The 20,359-nt window shown below is 46.6% G+C and overlaps 1 protein-coding gene across 1 annotated transcript; it reads left to right on the forward strand.

Annotated features, from left to right (window-relative positions):
• The first annotated feature begins 1,180 nt into the window (after positions 1-1,180).
• Positions 1,181-18,489, forward strand: MATN1 (matrilin 1). The gene is made up of 8 exons (XM_051637839.1): positions 1,181-1,268; positions 4,215-4,561; positions 9,805-10,027; positions 12,707-12,832; positions 13,118-13,531; positions 15,501-15,653; positions 16,899-16,979; positions 18,390-18,489. The coding sequence occupies exons 1-8, from the start codon at positions 1,181-1,183 to the stop codon at positions 18,437-18,439; spliced, it is 1,482 nt and encodes a 493-aa protein (XP_051493799.1). The 3' UTR covers positions 18,440-18,489.
• The last annotated feature ends 1,870 nt before the right edge of the window (positions 18,490-20,359 follow it).

The following is a 20,359-nucleotide window of genomic DNA, read 5'->3' on the forward strand; positions in this document are numbered from 1 at the left end:
GGCACTTTTGGAGTGAAGAGGTGAGTCTGGATAAGGGCTTTGAATTAAAGGTAGTTTGCCAGTGCACTGCACTAACACAATGCAGATTAAATGGGAGAGTGCTCCAAGGGTGTGTGGCTGGAAAGGTGAGTGAAGACAAATCCATCAGAGGTGAAGGGCTTTAATCAACTGACAAAAGTGTAACACAATTGTTCAAGGAAAGAAAATAGATGCACTGCTTTGTGAAAGAACCATCATTAAATTCATCTTACTCAAGTACCAAATCTCCCTGCTGCTCTTCCATGAAGAAAACACTGGATTTCTGCTCACTTGCAGCAGCATCAGTCTTATCTGGTGATTTAGATGACTGGCTTTTTGTGGCAGGAGCTGCATCTCCCTCATGTGTGCAGAGCTGAGCGTTACGCTGTAAAAAATAAATCAGACTTCTAATTTGTCTGTCTGTCCTCAGTTTCTTGTCTATTTATCTAGTTTAGGCTGCTGGGTTCTTTCTTCCCCTCCCTGCTCTCCTGCACTGGGCACAACATCATAGAGAAGTAACTGTTTCCCACAGGAAGAAACTTGCTCTGCAGCCTTCACCCGTGCCTGCCCAAACCTCACTCTTCTCTTCCTCTCCCCTCCTCCTGCAATTCTGCTGCAGATGAAGCCAAGGAAGCCCAGTCCCCTGGGTCCCACAGGCTGGTTCCCAGCTCTGCTCCTGGCAAACACAGGGACTGGGAGATGATTTGTGTGACGCTGTCCCAGTCCCCCCTCCCCGGGCTCTGCTGGAGGAAGGACACAGCCTGACACACCACACACCAGGAGATGCAGATGGGAGCTGGTGATTGACAGGTTAACCCCAGTTCCCCAGGGCTGGTTTCACTGGTCCCACTGTAACAGTCCCAGATTCCCCACATACCACGGCCCTTGCGGGTCCCTTTACAGCTTCCCATCCCCTCCGCCAGCAATGGAGCCATTGTGGAGGGGACGGGGGCTGGCAGGGCTGGACATCCTCCCCCTCCCCACCTTTGGGCAATATTTTCTCCTCACCCTTCTTGCTGGTCCCTCTCCCCTCCGTGCCCCCCCGGCCCCTCACACGTGTCAGGGGCTGGCCCCAAGCGTCCCCGAGGACGGGCAGGTTAATACCTCTGGGCCAAGGTTCTTGCTCACCACTCTGCATCCAGCCTCCAGCTCCTCTGCAGCCATGGACAGGATTTTCTCTGCCTTGCTGCTCTCTTTGCTGCTTCTCCTCCAGGGCTATGGAGCTCGCGGGGCGTCTCCGCAGCCGAGAGGTAAGCGGGGAGCTGAGCGGCGGGACGTGCCCTCTCACTCCTCTGCCCCCCTGCCGCCAGCCTGCCTGGGGACTGGGAGGGAGGTGAAGGAAGAAGAAAGACCCAGCAACAGTCAGGGAAGCAAAGGAGCTTTCTCAGATGTTTCCCCGAGGCAGCAGAGCCTGGAGATGTGTTTGCTGCTGCCCGCCGCGCTGCTTCAGAGGGGCAGCGGGAGCTCTGCGGAGCAGCACAGCCAAGAGCCTCGGGTCAGCCCAGAGCAGGCCTGGGCAGGACATGGGCTTTCCTCTGCCTTCCCAAACTGCTTCTCCTCTTCACAGGGCTGCACAGGGTGGGTTTTGCTGGGAGCTGGAGGAGGAGTTGGCTGGACACCCCAAGCTCTGCTTAACCTTAGCGAGCAGGAAGGTGTGGGACAGGTTGCTGAGGACGGGCCCTTCCTCAGTTTTACTTCATCCATCCCTGAGAAAAATCCCACTCAGCTTGTCTTCCCAGATGGCAGCAAAGCTGCCTGCTCTTCAGGTTGCAGGGTCCCTAACTCTGGGTCTACAATCAGTGTCAGCAAGTGCTGAGCAGGAAGGGAAGGGCTGGAGGGGCTGGTGGTGAGGAACCATCTCTCCTCTGCCAGGGGCAGGATGCTGCCAGAGCTCGGCCAGCCTGGGGAGCTCAGGAGAGGTTGTCAAGGCAAAAGTTACTGCTGGGTTTTAAAAATGTTCTAATAACTTTCTGATGATGTATCATGCACATACCCAGGCAGCCTGGCAGTGGTAAAAGGGGTGTGACAGTGGCTGCAGCATTAGCTGCTGGTTACAGGGTGAGTTTTCTGATCCACTGACCAGTTTCCTCTTAGCAATTCGGAGAGGAAGAGTTATCTTTGCACTACTCAAGTCAGGAAATTAAACAGACCAGTCATTCAACCCAGCCCTGCCACAAGCAATTGCTATTGCTAAAGTAAACACCTTTTAATTCTGAGTTACTAGGCAAGTTTCCTGTTCTTTTAATGAATAGGGCCAAGATTTCCTAAGAGATATTTTCTGCTAAATCCATGCATGAATTTCAGCTATTTCTGAATAACTTCAAGTGTGAAGGTTTCTAAAAAACACAGAAATATTTTATTTCTGGTTTAATTTCCTTTTAAAATACACTATGCTGAGTCAAAATGACCCCCAGAGCAAATGTGCTGCTGGAGACAACCAAGGCCTGTCCTGCAGCCCCTGGTGTGTGCAGGGTGCCTGGGATCTGACATCTTTTATCTTTATTTCCCTGAAATATGTCTCACTCTCATAAAAAAGAGGTTAAAAAAAATGTTATTTAGGGCAAAATCACAGAGCTTCCATGCAAAAGAAGAGAAATTGTATTTCTCTTCTGTTAGATCCAGCTGTTCCTAAGGAAACAAAAAACACCAACAACCACTTTTCTTCAGTTTGTCACTGAAAACAAACGTGATTCAGTAGCAATAGTAGCAATAGTAGCAAAGGGGAACCTGCACTTCATTTCTGGAGGAACTGATTGCAAGGCATTGGGTCTTTTTTCTGCACCTTCATTTCTCACCTGTAAAATGGGCTTAAGCAACCCCTGGCAAAGGGATTTGCAGGGCTGCAGATGGACTGCCCACTGAGTTTTTCCTTCCTCTGCAAGGAATTACGGTGGCAAAGCAAAAGTTGCCCACATGGGAAAAGGTCACACTGCATTTTAGTGAAAACTAGAGCATCTGACAAAGTCACCACTGCCTGCTCCCCTTTTACACACAACAGCTTTTAAAGAGACCTTTCCGGGAGCCAGAAGCAAATTCAGCATTAGTGTCTCTCAGGAAACTAACCTGATTATATTCTTCCTGGATATATCACAGGGTATTTATTTTCATCTGTCTGAAAGACTGAAAGCTCCCTTAGATTTCACACTGAGGAGCAGCTATAATATTTATGTCATAATTTGGAACAGATTTGTTGGCCCAGAAAGCTCACATTTAAAAATCTGTCTGCAGAAATCTCCTTTATTATATAACCTTTATCTTCCCTCTCTGCAGAAAATCAGGTATTAACTGAGCACTTGATGCCCCTATAGAGACAGGCTAAATGACAGAAAAAATAAATAAATAAATAATTAAAAGAACAGAATGCTGTAGATCTGGTGGGGAAAATGGGAAAATTCACTTAGAAAAGAATAAAAAGTATCAGTCCTTTTTATGTCTTGCCACAGCTGAAAATTAGAATGGAAAGCAGCACGAAAACAAGAAATAAAAAATAAAAATAAAATCACTTGGCTCTTTGCATTGCTAATGTTTCCTTTCCATACCATTTACTTTTTATAGTGGATATTCATGTCTTACTCTGGGGTTGTAGAGATTAACTATCAATTACGTGGCTCCCCAGCTCACAGAAATAAACCAGTGCTGGTCTTTGCTGTGGTGCAGGATTTAATTCTTAGTGCCCCTGGCTGAGAAACAGACTGGTTTATGTTACCTTGGTTAGTTAATCTGGGCACCTGAAGTCACGACTGAATCTGAGCTGCTGAGTTTCATGCCTGGTTCTGGTCACACGTGACAAAGCTACAATCTCTTGAGTTAACATCCATCCTCACTCCTTCTCCACGCCTGAAATGTGGTAACTCCTTTCGAGACGTTGTTGGTGCACACACAGGCTGCAGTTCCCAGCTTGATTCCTCCCCCCTGTGCTGCTCTAAGCGAATGAAGCTTCGTGTAGACATCAGGAATAGCCCCAGGGTGACACCCTCAGCTGGTGTCTTCTCGCCTTGCTCCTGCAGAGCTACATGTTGTCAGCTGGTAACTCTGCTTCTCCTACACTTTCCTATCAAAGGGCCTCTCTGAGACAGGCAGAGAAAGGATTGAAGCTTGCAGGTCCTCCAGCCTCAGTGGCTGCTCCAACAAGACCACCCTTTCCCTCCTAGCACAGTTTTTCTTTTATTTTTCTCCTCCTTCTCTCCCCCCTCCAGGCACCCTGTGTAGAACCAAACCCACCGACTTGGTCTTCATCATCGACAGCTCCCGAAGCGTTCGCCCGCACGAGTTTGAGAAGGTCAAAGTCTTCATGTCCCGGGTGATCGAGGGGCTGGACGTGGGCCCCAACTCCACGAGGGTGGGTGTGATAAACTATGCCAGTGCTGTCAAGAACGAGTTCTCCCTCAAGACCTACCAAACCAAAGCTGGGCTCCTGCAAGCAGTCCGGAGGATAGAGCCACTCTCCACTGGGACTATGACTGGTCTGGCTATCCAGTTTGCCATCACCAGGGCTTTTAGTGACTCAGAAGGGGCCAGGGTGAGGTCTCCCAATTTTAATAAGGTAAGGAAATTCTCTCTGTCTTGGATGCTCCTTCTTTCATGTGGCTCATCACAGCGTGGTTGGGAAAATCAGAGAAGGAGGAAAGGTGATTTTCTCTGTGCTTTAAGTGGGTGGGGACAAGTTGGTGTTAACTGCCAAAGGTGGCAAACGTTTGGGAAGTAGAAACCTCCCAACCCTTCTTGAAAACAAAACTCAGCTTTCTTTTGGGTGGAACTGGCCAAAAGTTGTCAGGGTAAATTTAATCCAGCTTCACTAGGTCTCCTCTCTGCCTAGAGTGTCTGTCCTTTGGGACACAACTCCCTGCTTCCAAGGTGCCTGCAACAACACACCACCACCCCATGACGATTTCAGCCAGGTTTGCTGGGTGTGAACAATGCTCATCTTCCCAAAATACTGCCAAAAAATAAAGCTTCAGAATCCACCATAGAAAAAACAAGGCAGCCTTCTGAAAGTTTCCTTTGGAATGGCCCCTTTCAGTTGCAGATATAAAGCAAAGTGCTGTTTCAGTGTCCTTCACTGCTCTCCAGTTTCCCAGAGGTTGGCTGATGGCTTTGTTCTCCATCCTGGCTCTTCTCTTCAGGCACACAGACTTTATTGACCACACAGCATTTAAGGCTGTGGTATAAGATCAGCTTAACTCTACACATTATAGCAATGGGTATCACTGCTCCTGACCCATACTCCCTGTCCAGAAAGCTCAGTCTTTAACAATTTATTCCCCAGATATCTCGTTCAGCCTTTTGGATTCGACCATGGATGTATCCAAACCCATCTTCCCAAAGCCTGTGGTTGCATGGGTTTGTTGTGACCCAAGTGCAGGACCTGGCATCAACTCCAGAGGGAGAAGCCATCATGATCACATCATTCGTTACTCAAGCTTAGGGGTCACCAGGTGAAACAGCTCCAGGGGCACTGGTGGGAAGGAGATATGTCTCCAGCAGAGACCTCCTGCCATCCCAAGCTGGCCCTGTGGTGGAAAACATGAGCAGAGTGGGAGCTGCAGGTGTCCTCTAAGCAGGAGCATCCATGGCCACACACAAACAGTGCCTTTCTGCCCAGAAACAAAAAAAAGTAACAAGCAAAAAAAGGCAAGGAGACCACATCTAGGTCAAGACTGGGACCTTGGCTGATTTACACAGTACATTTAAAATACTTTCAGTATTAGTCTCTTTTTTTCCTTAACACAGCCTGACACTTTGCAGGCAGCAGTGCCCACCACTGTAGATTGAAGAGACATTTTCACTGAGCTGGCTGTGAAAATGCCTGGATCTTTATCTGACTAATCTCTTCCACACCACTTAGGTGACCTCTTTGCTCATGCATCATCATTTTCCTGCTCTACCTGCCCTGCAGCTGGGCTGCCAGACAACTTACCCAACACAGTCTTGCAGTCCTTCTGGTTTCCTGCCATCTCAATAAACATAAGAACTGCTCTGCCCTGCTCATTTACCAACCAAACCTTTAGTTTCAATATCCAGAAATTTAAAAAGAAATAAAATAATAATAATAATAATAGCTATTGAGTAGCTTAATACAGGAGCACAGCTCAAGCATTCTTGTTTCTGAGGACAGTGAGATAAAAAACTCTGAAGCTGCTTTGTTGCCCTGACACCTTATTTCCTGGGCATCTAAAAAAAAGCAGAAAAACAGTCTTTTTCATCCCTTGTCTAGTTTAAAAATAAAATAAATAAAATTAGTACAGGTTTTATCCCTTTCCTTCCACTTTGGTTCTCATCAGAAACAGAACCACAGAAAGTCTGAGGTTGGAAGGGATCTCTGGAGGTCATATTGACCAAACTCTCCTGCTTAAGCAGGGTCACATAGGGCTGGTTGCCCAGGGCCATGTCCAGGTGGCTTTTGAGCACCTCCAAGGTGGGACACTCCACAACCATTTGTATTCCTTGGTTCCCTGCTTATTTGGGTGGGTTTTTTTCCACAATTTCTTGAAGTCCTACAAACTTCTCCACTTTATGGTACCTTTATGCTCCCCTGGGTAGCCCCATCATCTGCCTGGAAAGAATGACTAAGCCCTGCAGTCATTTAGGGAAGTGAAGCTTCACACAGCAGAAAATCTGTGCCATGGTTGTCAACCACCTGGGCCACTGCTTAAAGCATCACAAGATCATTCAGTCTTCTGGGCTCTGTGTGGCAAATGTCACCCCAGGACAGGGAAAAGCACCATTTGTCCCTGCAGCAGCTTGGAGTAAAGCCTGTTTGCACCTTTATCAAAAACTACAGGGGTGCCCAATTACTTTTATCTTTCTTTAGGAGGAACAACAAATCAACTGTCAAATTGCTGAGGAAATCAAGGGCTTTTTCAACTTTCTGCCCAATTCTCCCTTCAGTGCAGCTACAACATTCACGTGGTTCACTGTGTAATGAGACAGGCACCTCGTTAGCTGCTGGGCTGCCTACACAAGGTAACCCTGAAAGATACCTCCAAAAGCCTGGGAAGACTCAGGTCTCTTAGTTAACCAGGAATAAATGGTGTCATGGGGGACTTCCACATGGCAGATGTAACACGAGAAGGATCTAGAAAGTTAGGAATCCCCAGGAAAATGAAAGGAGGTGGTTAAAATTAGCTTTGACCTCAAAAAGCAAAAGTTTCTGAGGCTCCTTAGGGCAAAACTGGAGATCCTGTTCAGCTATTTGAGACAGCAAAAGGGTTCACCCTTCCTTAATTTCTCCCACACCACTACCTGCTGAGCCCAGTCCTCCCTCTCCAGGTTGCAGGGGTTGCTCTTTTCTTCCAGCTTGTCTCTTGCTCTTTACCAAACAAGGCACATACCAGGACTCAGCTTTGTAAACGAGACAAGGTCACAACATAGAGAATTACAGAGATCCTGTGACTGCAAATCATTTGGAGGTAGGTCTAAAAAAGAGAAAAGGAGGGGACTTTTTTCTTGCTAGAACTCACTGTCTCAGGCTGGCAGGAAGGGCAAATGTCAGAAGGGGAATCCTAGGGGAAAAAATCAGGATTTATTGATTATCAAGATAACTACATATGATAGATCACTCTGTACTTGTTCTATTTCTTACACTCCATCTGCAAGCTCCTGGTCCTGGTCACAGATAAGCTCCCTGGCTTGTTCTGACTCACTGTAATGTTCATTTTAGCCATGAGAACACTGATTAATTCCCAATGCCTGAGCTGTGCTATTTGTACCTCCAACAGCAGGTCAGAAGCAACATGGATTTGAGTGCTCTATAGCAGATTTTCACACTGATCCATTCTGAAGATCTTTCCCACCAGATCCAGATGTGGATGCTGGGACCAGACACCTCCTTGGTCTTCTCTGGGACTCAGGCCTATGTGAAGATGCCACTTTGGATGTAAAGAACTAAAGGAACTGATTAAACTTGAAGAATCACTTTATTTAGACAGAGAAATGCCAGGAGGACATGCAAACCCTCCATCCTGTGACAAGCACTGAGAAAGATACGCAGCTACTGACAGGAACCTGCTCAGAGGGTGGTGGTGCTCACAGAACCTACTTGATAATACATCTCGTTTCCTGACAGGCTGGCTTTTGATAAGCTCTAATTGGCAGCCCCCATCTCAGAGCTCCTGAGCCTGCTGCTGAACGGCTGAGTCGAGGGCTCTCTCTCCTGGCAGAAAGCACCATTGCATGGCTGCTTCTACCTTGGCTTGCCTGCTGCTCCAGAAACAACCCCAGGGCTCCTTTTAGTTAATGTTACATTTTCTTGGCTATTCCCCTTTACAATACACACAGACACCTGCCACTGCTGACAGTTTTCCTTGTTCTGGCCATGAGCAGAAGAGAAACACTTGCATTTGTTTATTATTTCCTCAGCTACGGAATTGTGATGCCAGCAGGAATTCTTCATTCTGTAGCCCTTAGGAAGTGAAGATACACACCTGAACTTACAGATCTGCACCAGGCTGAGAAGCTCTACATTTTCATCCATCTTTTGAATAGAAGGGAAGCTCCGAAGGGGCAGCAGCTCACTTGGCAGTGCTGCTCTGGGGCAGGTCCCTGCAGCATTCAGCCAGCCCTTGGAGGAAGGGAGTGCAGAGGGGGAAGGAGCCACTTAGGGCTCCCGGGGTGCATGGAGCAGGGAACCCCACTCCTGACCTCACCCAAGATGACTTTTCTCCTGCCTGAGGATGTGAAACAGGGACCAACTGTCCTAACTGAGCAGCTGGTGGGTCTGGTTTTAGCTTCAGAAAGATGGAGAACACATATGGCACAGAGGGGAAGAGCAAACACTATCTTACTGACCAGCTGATAACTCACTCCAACTCACTCCTGCTGCCAGATAGATTTTAATCTGCCTTTTTCATTCAATATTCCTCCAGATTCTGTATTGCTGAGGGTATTTGACTGCAATGGGGAGGTTTTTTCTGCTTAGCTGCTCACCTGCTCCTGCTGATGATATTTTTCCATACTGCAGTATCTCCCAATCATTTGGAGTTGACAGCAGTCTCACAGTAAAACAATTGGAAGGAAAACTGGCAGAAGTAGATGTATGGGCAAAGAACAAAAATGTTTTCTATCACTTATCAGCAGAAAAAATAAAGAGGAAAATGGCCAATCTAGCAACAAGGAGCAGGAACCTTGAAGGCTTTTTGCACTGGTTTAGGGCTCCACCTGATCCAGGGTGAAATCCAGTTCCCACTTAAACCAGCTGTAACTTTAATGCCCATGTTAGTAGGGGTAGGATTTAATCTCTGCTATTTATTGTGGCACAGGGAATCAGAAATCCTGGCAGGCACCAACACAGTGTGACCTTAGGCAGATCTTTTCCTCTCCTTCAGCTTCTTCATCTATAAAATGGGGAAAAGTCTTCATCTCATGATGTTCCTGTTTTGATTTGCTGAGATTCTTTAAAGTCCTGTACTGAGTCAGAGTTGTCCTTAGTGTCAGCTGGATGGTCATGAAGATATTCAGAGTTTGGCTTGAGCATTAGTTTGCCTACGAAGAATTTACCCTTCAATTTGGTTTCCTTAGGGACGAGATGCCCCAGTTGTCCCTTAATTAAACCAGTCAGGTCCCTGGCAGTTTAACCTTTCCAGCTCAGAAAGAAACAAACTCCCACATCAAAAAATGGCTTGTGAGATCTCAAGAAGAACGGGAAGAGGGGAAGGAGAAGGTGGCATTTCTTTTTTCTTTAACTTCAGAAATGTGAAACCTCCTTTACTAACCCAGCCTGCTCCACAAGCAACAGTGATATTAACACCCACTCAGGCAAACACCTTCCCTCTGCCCTCCTGTGTGTAGGTGGCCATCGTTGTGACCGACGGACGTCCCCAGGATGGAGTGAAGGATGTGTCAGCAAGGGCCAGGGCAGCTGGAATTGAGACGTTTGCCATCGGGGTGGGCAGGGTGGACATGCACACCCTGCGGCAGATCGCCAGCGAGCCCCTGGACGAGCACGTGGACTATGTGGAGAGCTACAGCGTTATAGAGAAGCTGACCCACAAGTTTCAAGAAGCTTTCTGTGGTAAGTCCTTGCCACAACCTTCGCCAAGAGGTACAAGTGGCTGCCAGCAAGCTTTTCATAGAATCATAGAATCATAAAGGTTGGTAGGGACCTTAAACTCATCAAGTTCCAACCCCCCCTGCCATGAGCAGGGACACCTCCCACCAGACCAGGCTGCACAAAACCTCATCCAACCTGGCCTTAAAAACCTCCAGGGCTGGGGCATCAATAACCTCCCTGGGCAACCCATTCCAGGTGCTCACCACCCTCAGAGTGAAGAATTTCCTCCTAATATCTGACCTAAATCTCCCCTCTCTCAGTTTAAAACCGCTACATACAGAACTTATACATGTGATCATCCTTCATCCATCTGTTTTCTTGTTCCAAGGACTTGGATCTGCAGGAGAACGAAGCAGTATGGAAGAGAGATGCTCTTTGAAAAGTTGCCTTTCAAGAATTTCAGGTTTTGTTTAGGGAATTTCACATTCTAGTTGAAGAAGTCTCCAGACTTCACTGGCACAGACAAGTCTATAAATATGACCCACACACTTCTTGAGGCATTGAAAAAAACCCTGGATAATGTGATCTTTAAGGAGCTAAAGCAATTGTCCTTAAGTTTAAGCCTACCTGGGCAGCTCTGAGAATCTGGCTTGTACTTTTCCCCACCAGCATCATCTCCTGAATTCCCAGTGAAGAGCAAGGCTTGGTTTCACCTGCTGGAGGCTGAACTGCCTTTGCTGGGGTTTTTGGAAGCCTTGTGGAGGAGGAAATTCTCCTTGTGCAGCATCTCATGCCTTTCTGCACAGGGTATGAAAAGAGCCTGACTATCCTACAAACACTTCCTCACTCCTACATGAACCAGTGAATGGAGTGAGAAAGATTTATTACTTTCAAATGTACCCACAAGACTGTAGGAGATGGTCTACAAATATCTGCTTTGTGTGTCAGCAAGAGGGGCTGGGGTGTTTCTCACACCCATCCCGCCGAGCACAGCCGTGTGGCAACACTTTTTAAAAGGTGGGATGCACCACGGTGCCCATGGCAGGGCACTGCAAACACACACACACACCTGGAAAATGAGACCAATTTCTTCAAGAGGTGTAAAATGTCATGATTCAGCTCTCAGGCTGAAAGTGATGGTGGTGAGGGGCTTTTCGTCAAGGAGAATTTCCTCTTCTGTAGGCAGGTGGAAAATTTGGAATAGAAAGCGAGTCATGTATTATAATCAGGTGCCACTGCATCAGAAGCTGTAAGAGGGGAACAAATCCCTCAAACTAAAGGTGGGAGAGAGATGAAATATAAGAAGTTGGAATCCAGGCCATGAATATTTGTGGGAGTTTGTGTTGGCTGCCCTGGAGTCAGGAGTCAGCCTGAGAGGCCTGACAATGTGTTTTGAAGTTCTGGCATTGGTGTCATTCAACAAGAGAGAGGAAAAAAAATCTTTTCTGTGCCTTGCTATTCCAATTCCTAGCATGCAGGTGACAAAGTTCTCCCCATGGGAAAAACCCTGGGAGATGCATCCAAAGGAGGCTTGTGCTAGGGATGAGTGTAGCTCACAGAGAACAGCACCGCATGGGCCGGTGCCGTGCTGTGCAAGCAGCTGCACCAACCATCCTTGGAGATGTTACCCAAACACCACCTGCTCCCCTGAGGCACCCTTGTGGGGACTGACAGCAGGAAGAACTGGGCAGCACTGTCCAAGCTGTTTCCCATATGGCTCAACAAACACATGGGAATCACCCTTGGTGATCCAGCCGCTCATTAGACTAATAGCATCTCTGTAGGCTTCAGAGAACTCAACCTGAGGGCCACAGCCATCCACATGTTTAGCAACATTCCTAATTATATGAGCTATGTATCTGCTGGAAAGGTCTCCCAGTGCTGGTACAGGATGCAGACATGTGAACTGGCAAGGCCAGAAGTACAAAATACTTGGTGAGCAGAACACAAATGACTTGAAACAATAAATAGAAGCCCCATAACTTCTAAAGGCTTTGCACCATCTCCCATCATTCTGACAGAACTCAATGCACAGATTTCCCTGATATTTGGAAAGAAATTCCTTCAGCCAGATCTGTTTCCTGCTGAGGTTGTTTTCCATCACCAGTGCAGTAGCTGTGACAGTTGTCACTCACTGAACGCTGCTGGCTCAGGCTGCTGCAGTTCTGCTCCTGTTTGCTCAAATCCAGGTGAAGATCAGCAGGCAGAAAGGTTTGTAGAGCGCCAATCTGAAAGCTGCACATGAAAGAGTAGCTCTGAAGTGAATTCCAAGTATGTTTGCACATGACTCCCATCCAGAAAAGACAACTGCACGTGGGGCTGACCTCACTACTCATACCTGTACTACATGGCTGGAAAAGATGGGCATTGGCCAGCCCAGATGGTTGGTTGGAAACCAAAACTCATCCAGTACCTTTGGAGAGTGAAGTATATTGTGATGTGCCCAACAGACAGATGTTTTTTACCCTCAGTATGGAGACTATTTCTCCTGGCTGTGCCTTGGAGTCAGTAGACTAGTGAAAATATCTCCTTGTCTCTTGTATCTCAGTCACTACCCAGGAGATGACCTGGTGCTCTGCCGCGCCGCAGAGAGGGTTGAGTTATCACTGAGTGCATGAGACAAATACCAAGCTATGTGTGTGGGCTGAGTGGAGAAAGGTTGCCATGGTCTCCGACTTTAATCTGCACCTCTGCTTCCAGTGGTGTCAGACCTGTGTGCCACTGGAGACCACGACTGTGAGCAGATCTGCATCAGCACCCCGGGAGCCTACAAGTGCGCGTGCAAAGAGGGCTTCACGCTGAACGACGATGGGAAGACCTGCACTGGTATGTGATGAGTTTCATTAGCACTGAGCCCAGCTGGGAGCTGCAGTGGCATGGTGGGGATCAAGAGGAGACAGTAGATGTGTTCCATTCAGAAAAGGCAGAGAAAGAATCCAGGCATTTATAAGCAGGAATTATTTTGGAAACCTTATGAAGCATGTTGAGTACTAATTGATTACAACTTTTTCATTAGTGATAAACTGAAACCAAGGTTATCTTTTCCTACGTAATTAATTGTGGAGTCTTAGTTGCTGTTTTGTTTCACCCTCTTCTCCTATTCTGCTTCAGCTTGCAGTGGTGGGTCAGGATCTGCCCTGGATCTCGTGTTCCTGATCGATGGCTCCAAGAGTGTGCGCCCCGAGAACTTTGAGCTGGTGAAGAAATTCATTAACCAAATTGTGGACTCACTGGAGGTGTCAGAGAAACAGGCCCAGGTTGGCCTGGTTCAGTACTCCAGCTCTGTCAGACAAGAGTTTCCACTGGGGCAGTTCAAGAGCAAGAAGGACATCAAAGCAGCAGTGAAGAAAATGGCCTACATGGAGAAAGGAACAATGACAGGCCAGGCTCTGAAGTACCTCATTGACAGTTCTTTCTCCATCATCAATGGAGCTAGGCCTGGGGTCCCCAAGGTGGGCATAGTCTTCACTGATGGACGGTCACAAGACTACATCACTGATGCTGCTAAGAAAGCCAAAGACTTAGGTAGGTCTCCTGAATTCCTTGTGGCTTGTTTCTCCCTTGGACCAGGTACTGCATGTAGTATGAACCTGGAATGGCTCTTTTCCTGGATATGGCTCCTTTTTAGGACAGAAACAGGCTACTATAGAGTGACTTGTTGGGATATTGCCTGACTATCTCTGCACACTCACAAAGAACTCGGAGCAACTCTGGCCAGGGTTCAGATGAACCCTGGTTCACCAGCAGCTGGTTTTTGCTCCCACAGCTCCTCCATGTCTTTGATTTAAGTCTGCTGGAGCAGGGTGGAGGTTCACACATTTGGGATGGGATGCACACTGGTCTAGCATGCTTCACACAGACGTGAAGGAAACTTCAGGGAGAAGCTGGGGGTTTTGTCTGGTGTTGGTAATGGAAGTCAGGGCAGCACCAGTGGCAGTAATGGTGGGGCAAAGGTGATCAGCAGAGAGACCCTTGGGGAATGATGGGGGTTGTAGGGCCAAGCCTTAAGGCTTGGAAAAGCAAAAGGAGAAATAAAAGTATAAACAAAAAAGAAACACAAAGGAAAGGTGTAAATGTGGCTTCCCTGTCCAAATCCCAGACACATTATGAAGAAATCTCTTCAGCTTCTACTGGAAAAGTTCGCAGTGTCTACATATTGATATATTTATGTCTGAACACCATGAAGGATAAATATCTTGAGATCTGCCCCTTTGCTGACCTGCTGAACAAGTCCTCAGTCTCCTGACACCTCTGGTAAATGGAGGCAGCCCGTGTGAACATGTTCCTAAATTGTTAAATCCTTCACTTCCTTTTCACTTCAGTCTCAACCACTAGATGGGACTAAGGGCTAGCACATAATCATAGAGGTCAGGTTCTAGCTCATTAAAAGCTGATGTTTACAAAGCAAGTTGACATGTTCTGTGGATGTTCAGCTCTTATAAAACAAAAGGTCCTTATGAGCTGTAGCCATAGAATTTATTCCTCTGTGATGATAAAACTTTACATCTTATTTCTTCCTCCTCTCTCATCCCTACAGAGGAATCTCCAGTATCTGCTCATAAGTGGTTTCCCTGGGATAAATAACAAGAGGTTATATCTCCAAACACGTTCCTTGAGCTGAACTTTGAAAAACAAAACAAAACAAAACAAAACATCAAAAAAACCCCAACAAATGCTGGATATGTCTGGAGATAGAAAGACAAGGCAAAAAGGGGGAGCGGGGAAAGTAAAACCAGTGCCAGACAGGGCCAAGTAGAGGCAAATATTTGGAAGCAGGGGTTAACTAGTCTCACCACTCAAGTCAATGCAAAAAGTGAAGTTCAGTAGAGACAGGTCTAAGACAGAGGTGGCAAATCAGTCTCTTGACAGGGAGGTGTAGTACCTGGACATGTTCTTAACCCACAGTATGGGTTGCTCTTGACAGACTAGATGAGTTCATAGAATCACAGAATCACAGACTGGTTTGGAAAGAACCTTAAAGATCATTTCATTCCACCCTCTGCCATGGGCAGGGACACTTCCCACAAGACCAGAAAGAGCTTCAGGTCTTCTTTCACTGAACCACAGGTCTCCATTGCAGAGGGGCTTTGCTGTGACACAGGCTGATTCCTGGTGCCTGCAGCCTATTCTGAAAACCTTCCCTGATTACTTCTGCTGTATTATCCCTTCCCTGGTAGCTGGAAACATGATCCAGACAGGACATTCTGATTAGCTGCACTTTCTTGTATCTCCAAAACATTGTTCTTGTGATGATAGTGGTCAATGTCTGGATAAGTAAGACTTTCTCTCCAAAAATATCTTGGAACTCTGTTTGACCTGGTTGACAAAGTCTATAATACTAGAGGGCAAGGGGGTTAATCTCCCAGAGAAAGCAGAGCTTTGTGGAGGCCAAGGCTAAAGAAAATGAGCAAGGATGGACAAACTGATGGGGAGTTGGAACCAGAGCAGGAAGATGCTCCGTGGCTGCCTGACTGACAGGTTTTATTGCTCCCAGGCTTTAGGATGTTTGCAGTGGGGGTTGGCAACGCAGTTGAGGATGAGCTGAGGGAAATTGCTTCAGAACCAGTAGCTGAGCACTACTTCTACACGGCCGACTTCAGAACCATCAGCAAGATTGGGAAGAAGCTGCAAATGAAAATCTGCATCGGTAAGAGTGGGGGATTGAGGGAAGGGGAGGTTTAGTCCCAGAATTTGAAGGCTGGAAGCAGAAGGAGAAAAATGCCCCTTCAGATTCCAAAGAATGGGACCTTCTTTTCCTCCTGGGGAAGTCTGAGAGGGACAACACCCTCCAGGGCCCTGGGTCTGCAGAGCCTGGTAGCCAGGCTTGCCAGATGGAGACTCTCTTTGCCATGGCTACTTTAAACAGTAGGAGTTGATCCAAGAACAAGATGATGGGAGCTATAAGAAAACCTCTTCATATTGTATTTAAATATCTTCCAAGAAAACAAATACATTTAGACTTCAACAGTCAAAAAAAGTAAAAATAAAGATTCAGAAAAAGAACTTGTTTGCAAGAAAACCAATAAATATCCATTTTGGTAAATATCTTAACATTTGAGATTAAAAAAAAAAAAAGAAAATATGTGTATTTGTTTGCCTTCCAGTGCTAGCTTGTATTTATCAACAGATGGCTAGACATCTTCTCTTAATATCCAGCTTCAGTTTACCCATGACTGGTTTAATCCTGTTGTGTTTTTGTGCAAGTGATGTCCTTTCCCTTACAAAGTCCTTTTACTTACTCCTTCCATGGTAGCTGAGCTGCCTCAGTATCCTCTTGTAAACATCTCCTTTCTTTTTCCAGCCATCTAAGTACCTTTCTTCACGTCTATTCCACTTGAAGTTATTTTTTTATTGAAGAACTTTGTTCAATTGTTAAGATATATTAGCAAACTAATCCATGCTCATGGCTCTGCCTGCTCAAGAACCAGAGTGCTGAGGCTCGAACAAGTCTTGACTCTCAGAAGAAGGCAAATGATGCCTTCAGTTTTTATTTCACAAAGCAGGAGCAGGGCCCACCATGGGGATGTTACTGGGCAGCCAGAAGTTGTTTTGAAAACAGTATTGTATTTGTATTTTGTCAGATTCAAATTTCAGGGGCAAACTTTGAAACAGCAGTAGGAGAGCTCGGTGGGTTTTCTGGAAATTAGAAATCCAGGCAAGATTTTTGTGCCCAGAGCCTGGGCTCTGTAACAAAACGAGTGAGATTCTTGAGTCATTGGAGGTTAAAGCCACAAGTGATCAGCCAGATAATTGGAAGGAATGATATTTTCGTTTCCTTCCTGTTTCTAATGAGAAAACAAGAATTGCTTTATTTCACTTGTCTCTGTGATTTTGATTTAATCCTTTTTCTTTTGTGCCACTTAACTCATCTGCTTGATATTCTGATCCACAGAGGAAGATCCATGTGAATGTAAATCCATTGTGAAGTTCCAGACAAAAGTAGAAGACCTCGTAAACTCCTTGCAGAGGAAACATATCCTTCAGGAGCTTTCTTTGTGCAGAACTCAGTGGGTTGGATTGTGCTTTCTAGAGGAACCCCTAGGGAGAGTCTCCTCATGGGAGAAGGAGTTTGGGAACCTGGGAATTAAGACACTTGGGTCATGAATGTCTAGAACAAGAGTAGTTCCTGCACCAGGGTGCATGGTTGGACACAGAGCAAGTGAACCAAAACCAGCAGAACAAAGGTAGAATCTGTCAAACCACTGCAGGACACCAATGAGCACCAGGGTCAGCTTAAATGCTGGGATGGTGCTGCCACCTCTAGAAGCTGCAGGTGCTGTGAGGCAGGGCAGGGGATGGGAGGGCTGAGGGCAGGGGTGGCTGACACTGGGCTGTGAGCAGGGGAAACCACTGGTGCACACGTGGAGCTGAGTCATTAGAGCTCCACGAATTCTTTTTATGATGGGAAATACCTACAATACAAACATCTGAGCTGGATGCCTAAATTCCTCCACAGCACTGGAAGGAAAGAGGATCTTCTCCAGCAAAACCCCTCTCACCACGTAATTGGTGCTCTGGATAAACTGGGATGGATTGTCCAATAATCAGATGGGCAGCTCTAAATTCCCCCAGCTGACTAAAGCTTAGTTCTGGGAGACTGACCCTCGTGCCAGTGCTGGCTGCAAACATCTCCAGTGAGGTGAGTTGGATCCCACCTGAGCTGAGTTTGTGGAACTGCCAGGCTGGGTCCTGCCTATTGCACAGAGACCAGTAAGTGAAAGACAAAGAAGGGAAAAGCTGTGAGTAAGATTCAAGCCTCTCATGGGGAAGAGACTTAGTGAAACCCTGGGGTGGCTCACACAGGGCTAGGGAGATTTTTTTCATTCCTGAGAAGAAAGAGAGAATATATATTTTTTAAGCCATGCTCTAATTTATTCACATGTTTCTGTGCTTTGCTGTGTCAGTTGCACAGTACATTTTCTACTCTTTAATTCAAACTGAGTGAAATCCAGGACTTATGCAAAAGGTCAGAGCAAATCAGTAGTTCTCACCCAGGGGGCTGCTGCTCCCAGCCACTTTCTGAAAAGCAATTAATGAAAAGAGCAGAAAATTGTGACACACCATAAAACTCCCAGCACTCGGCTCCACCCTTCGTGTGACTTGTCCTGCTCAAGGGCAGGAATTCTCTGCCAGCCACTCAAAACCCACTCCAATCCTTCTCACATTTTTTTTTGCTCTGCCTTTTATAGTAAATTTATAGGTGCACGTGAGTGTGTGTGCATGCATGAACGTTTTTCTGCTTTCCATAAAATTCATCAACCTGAGCAGTTCTGGAAATGCCAGAAGCAGCTCCAGTCATTATCTGCTTTGCAAGCCAGGGAAGGTCCTGAGCAATGAATCACTAACCTGCACTGTCATTTTGTTCACCTTAACTCTTGCTCACTGGAAGCTGTGGCAAAAAGGATCGAAGCCCTGGAGAACAAGATCATGTAAGATCCCAAATCCAGAAGATTTCCCTCCTTCCTAATGTAACAAAACAAGAACTTCACACAGACAGGAGGGCAGCTCAGCCTCAGGGCTAAGGCCAGCTTGTATTTTCTTAAAGTCTAGTCTACCTGCATTTGTTTAAAAGGGAAGAAGTGTAACAGTAGAGCAGACATTGTATAATAGGCAGAACACTGGGTGTGACTGAGAGCCAGACCATGCTAATGTTTGTTGCATCCTATAGAGTGCATAGATTAAAAAACTGGAAAGATTTGGTTTTGATTTAAAGCTTAATATATATATATGTGTGTGTGTGTTAATAAGCACTTGATTATGAGTTCTGTGAATCCTCGCTGTGTTCTTCTGCATCTTTTTGTTTCTATGCATGAGGTAATTTAATTTAAAAGTCAAAATGGCTTAAAATCAACCCAGATGCTGAGTGTGCAACTCAAAGGTGCTGACGGGCTTCTCATGCAATGCATTTGTCAGTAAGTAGGTGAAATATAATCATGATTTCTGAGTTGCAGATGAGATAAGGTAGGGTGCTGCTGGTGGTGGGGTTTCTCCACAGCTGCTGTACAGCAGAGCCAGAGAAAAGCTCAGTTTTCCTAGCCAGCAAATGCTCTCCCCATGTCTCAGTCTCTTGCACCTGAGCTAGACACGGGCTGGGTGAGTCCTGACCCTGCACAATGAGCCAGTGCCTGTGGCTGAGGCAAGGCAGTGCTGTTAACACCAGCCTCAGGAGATGTGTCCCTGCTCCTCGGCTCTCTGGTCTCCACGTCCTCATCTGAAGCTACAAAATGCCATTAGCACCTACAATCCAGGGAGGTGCTGCTGGAGCTGCTGCCGATGGGAGTGGTGCCTCCAGCGCCGTGTCAACCAGAGGCTCAGCAGCTCCTTCCTTATCCCACACCTCTCAGCACCTTCAAAGCCAAGAAGTTCATCTCAACACCTTTCAGACTCTTCTTCTGTTCTGGATCCCTGGTGCTGCCAAGACAAAAAAGCAATGTGGGCTGGAAGCATCTAACCCTGCCTGTCTCCTACAGCTGTGGTCTGGTTAGGCATGAAGAGGCTGCACTTACTCGTGGCACGAGGGGAAACCATTGAATGTGAGCACAAGGGGTTGGGTTTGGAGGGGGGTTTATTATTATTTTTTTTTTGTATCAAAATATTTATACTTGAGACTATATGAAAAGCTTATCAGAATAACTTGCCTTGTTCAAAAATGTCACCGTAGCAGATGTGTTTTGGGTGAGCATTAAAAGTTTGCTGAAAAATGGAAAAGCTAATTCAGCTCCTTTTCTTTGCACGAGCTTTGAGGTAGTTGCCTGACAACACCACCTCTCTACAGTCTTGTCAGTGGGTAGGAAAGCTTGGATCTCATGCCACAACCTTTTATTTCCATGGAAGAGAAGAAACAATTCCATAGAGGAACTGAGACCTTTCTCTCAAAACAAAAAGCATATTTTACCACCAAAAAAAGTTTCAGGAATCATAGAATCATGGAATGGTTTGGGTTGGAAGGACCTTAAGGATCATCCAGTCCCAACCCCCTGCATGGGCAGGGACACCTCCCACCAGCCCAGGCTGCTCCAAGCCCCATCCAACCTGCCCTTCAACACTGCCAGGGATGGGGCAGCCACAGCTTCCCTGGGCAACCTGGGCCAGGCTCTCACCACCCTCACACCCAAGAATTTCCTCCTCATCTCCAACCTCAATCTCCCTCTTCCAACTTTAATCCATCCCCCCTTGTCCTCTCCCTCCCTGCCCTTGTCCCAAGTCCCTCCCCAGCTTTCCTGGAGCCCCTTCAGGCCCTGGAAGGTGCTCTAAGCCCCTGGCAGAGCCGCTGCAGCCCTCAAATAATCTTTGTGGTCCTTTTCTCAGCTTTCTGTCTTTCCCTATCTATATTTCAGAGAGTTTATCTGTCCA

This window comes from Apus apus, chromosome 21 (assembly GCF_020740795.1).
Source record: "Apus apus isolate bApuApu2 chromosome 21, bApuApu2.pri.cur, whole genome shotgun sequence".
NCBI lineage: Eukaryota > Metazoa > Chordata > Aves > Apodiformes > Apodidae > Apus > Apus apus.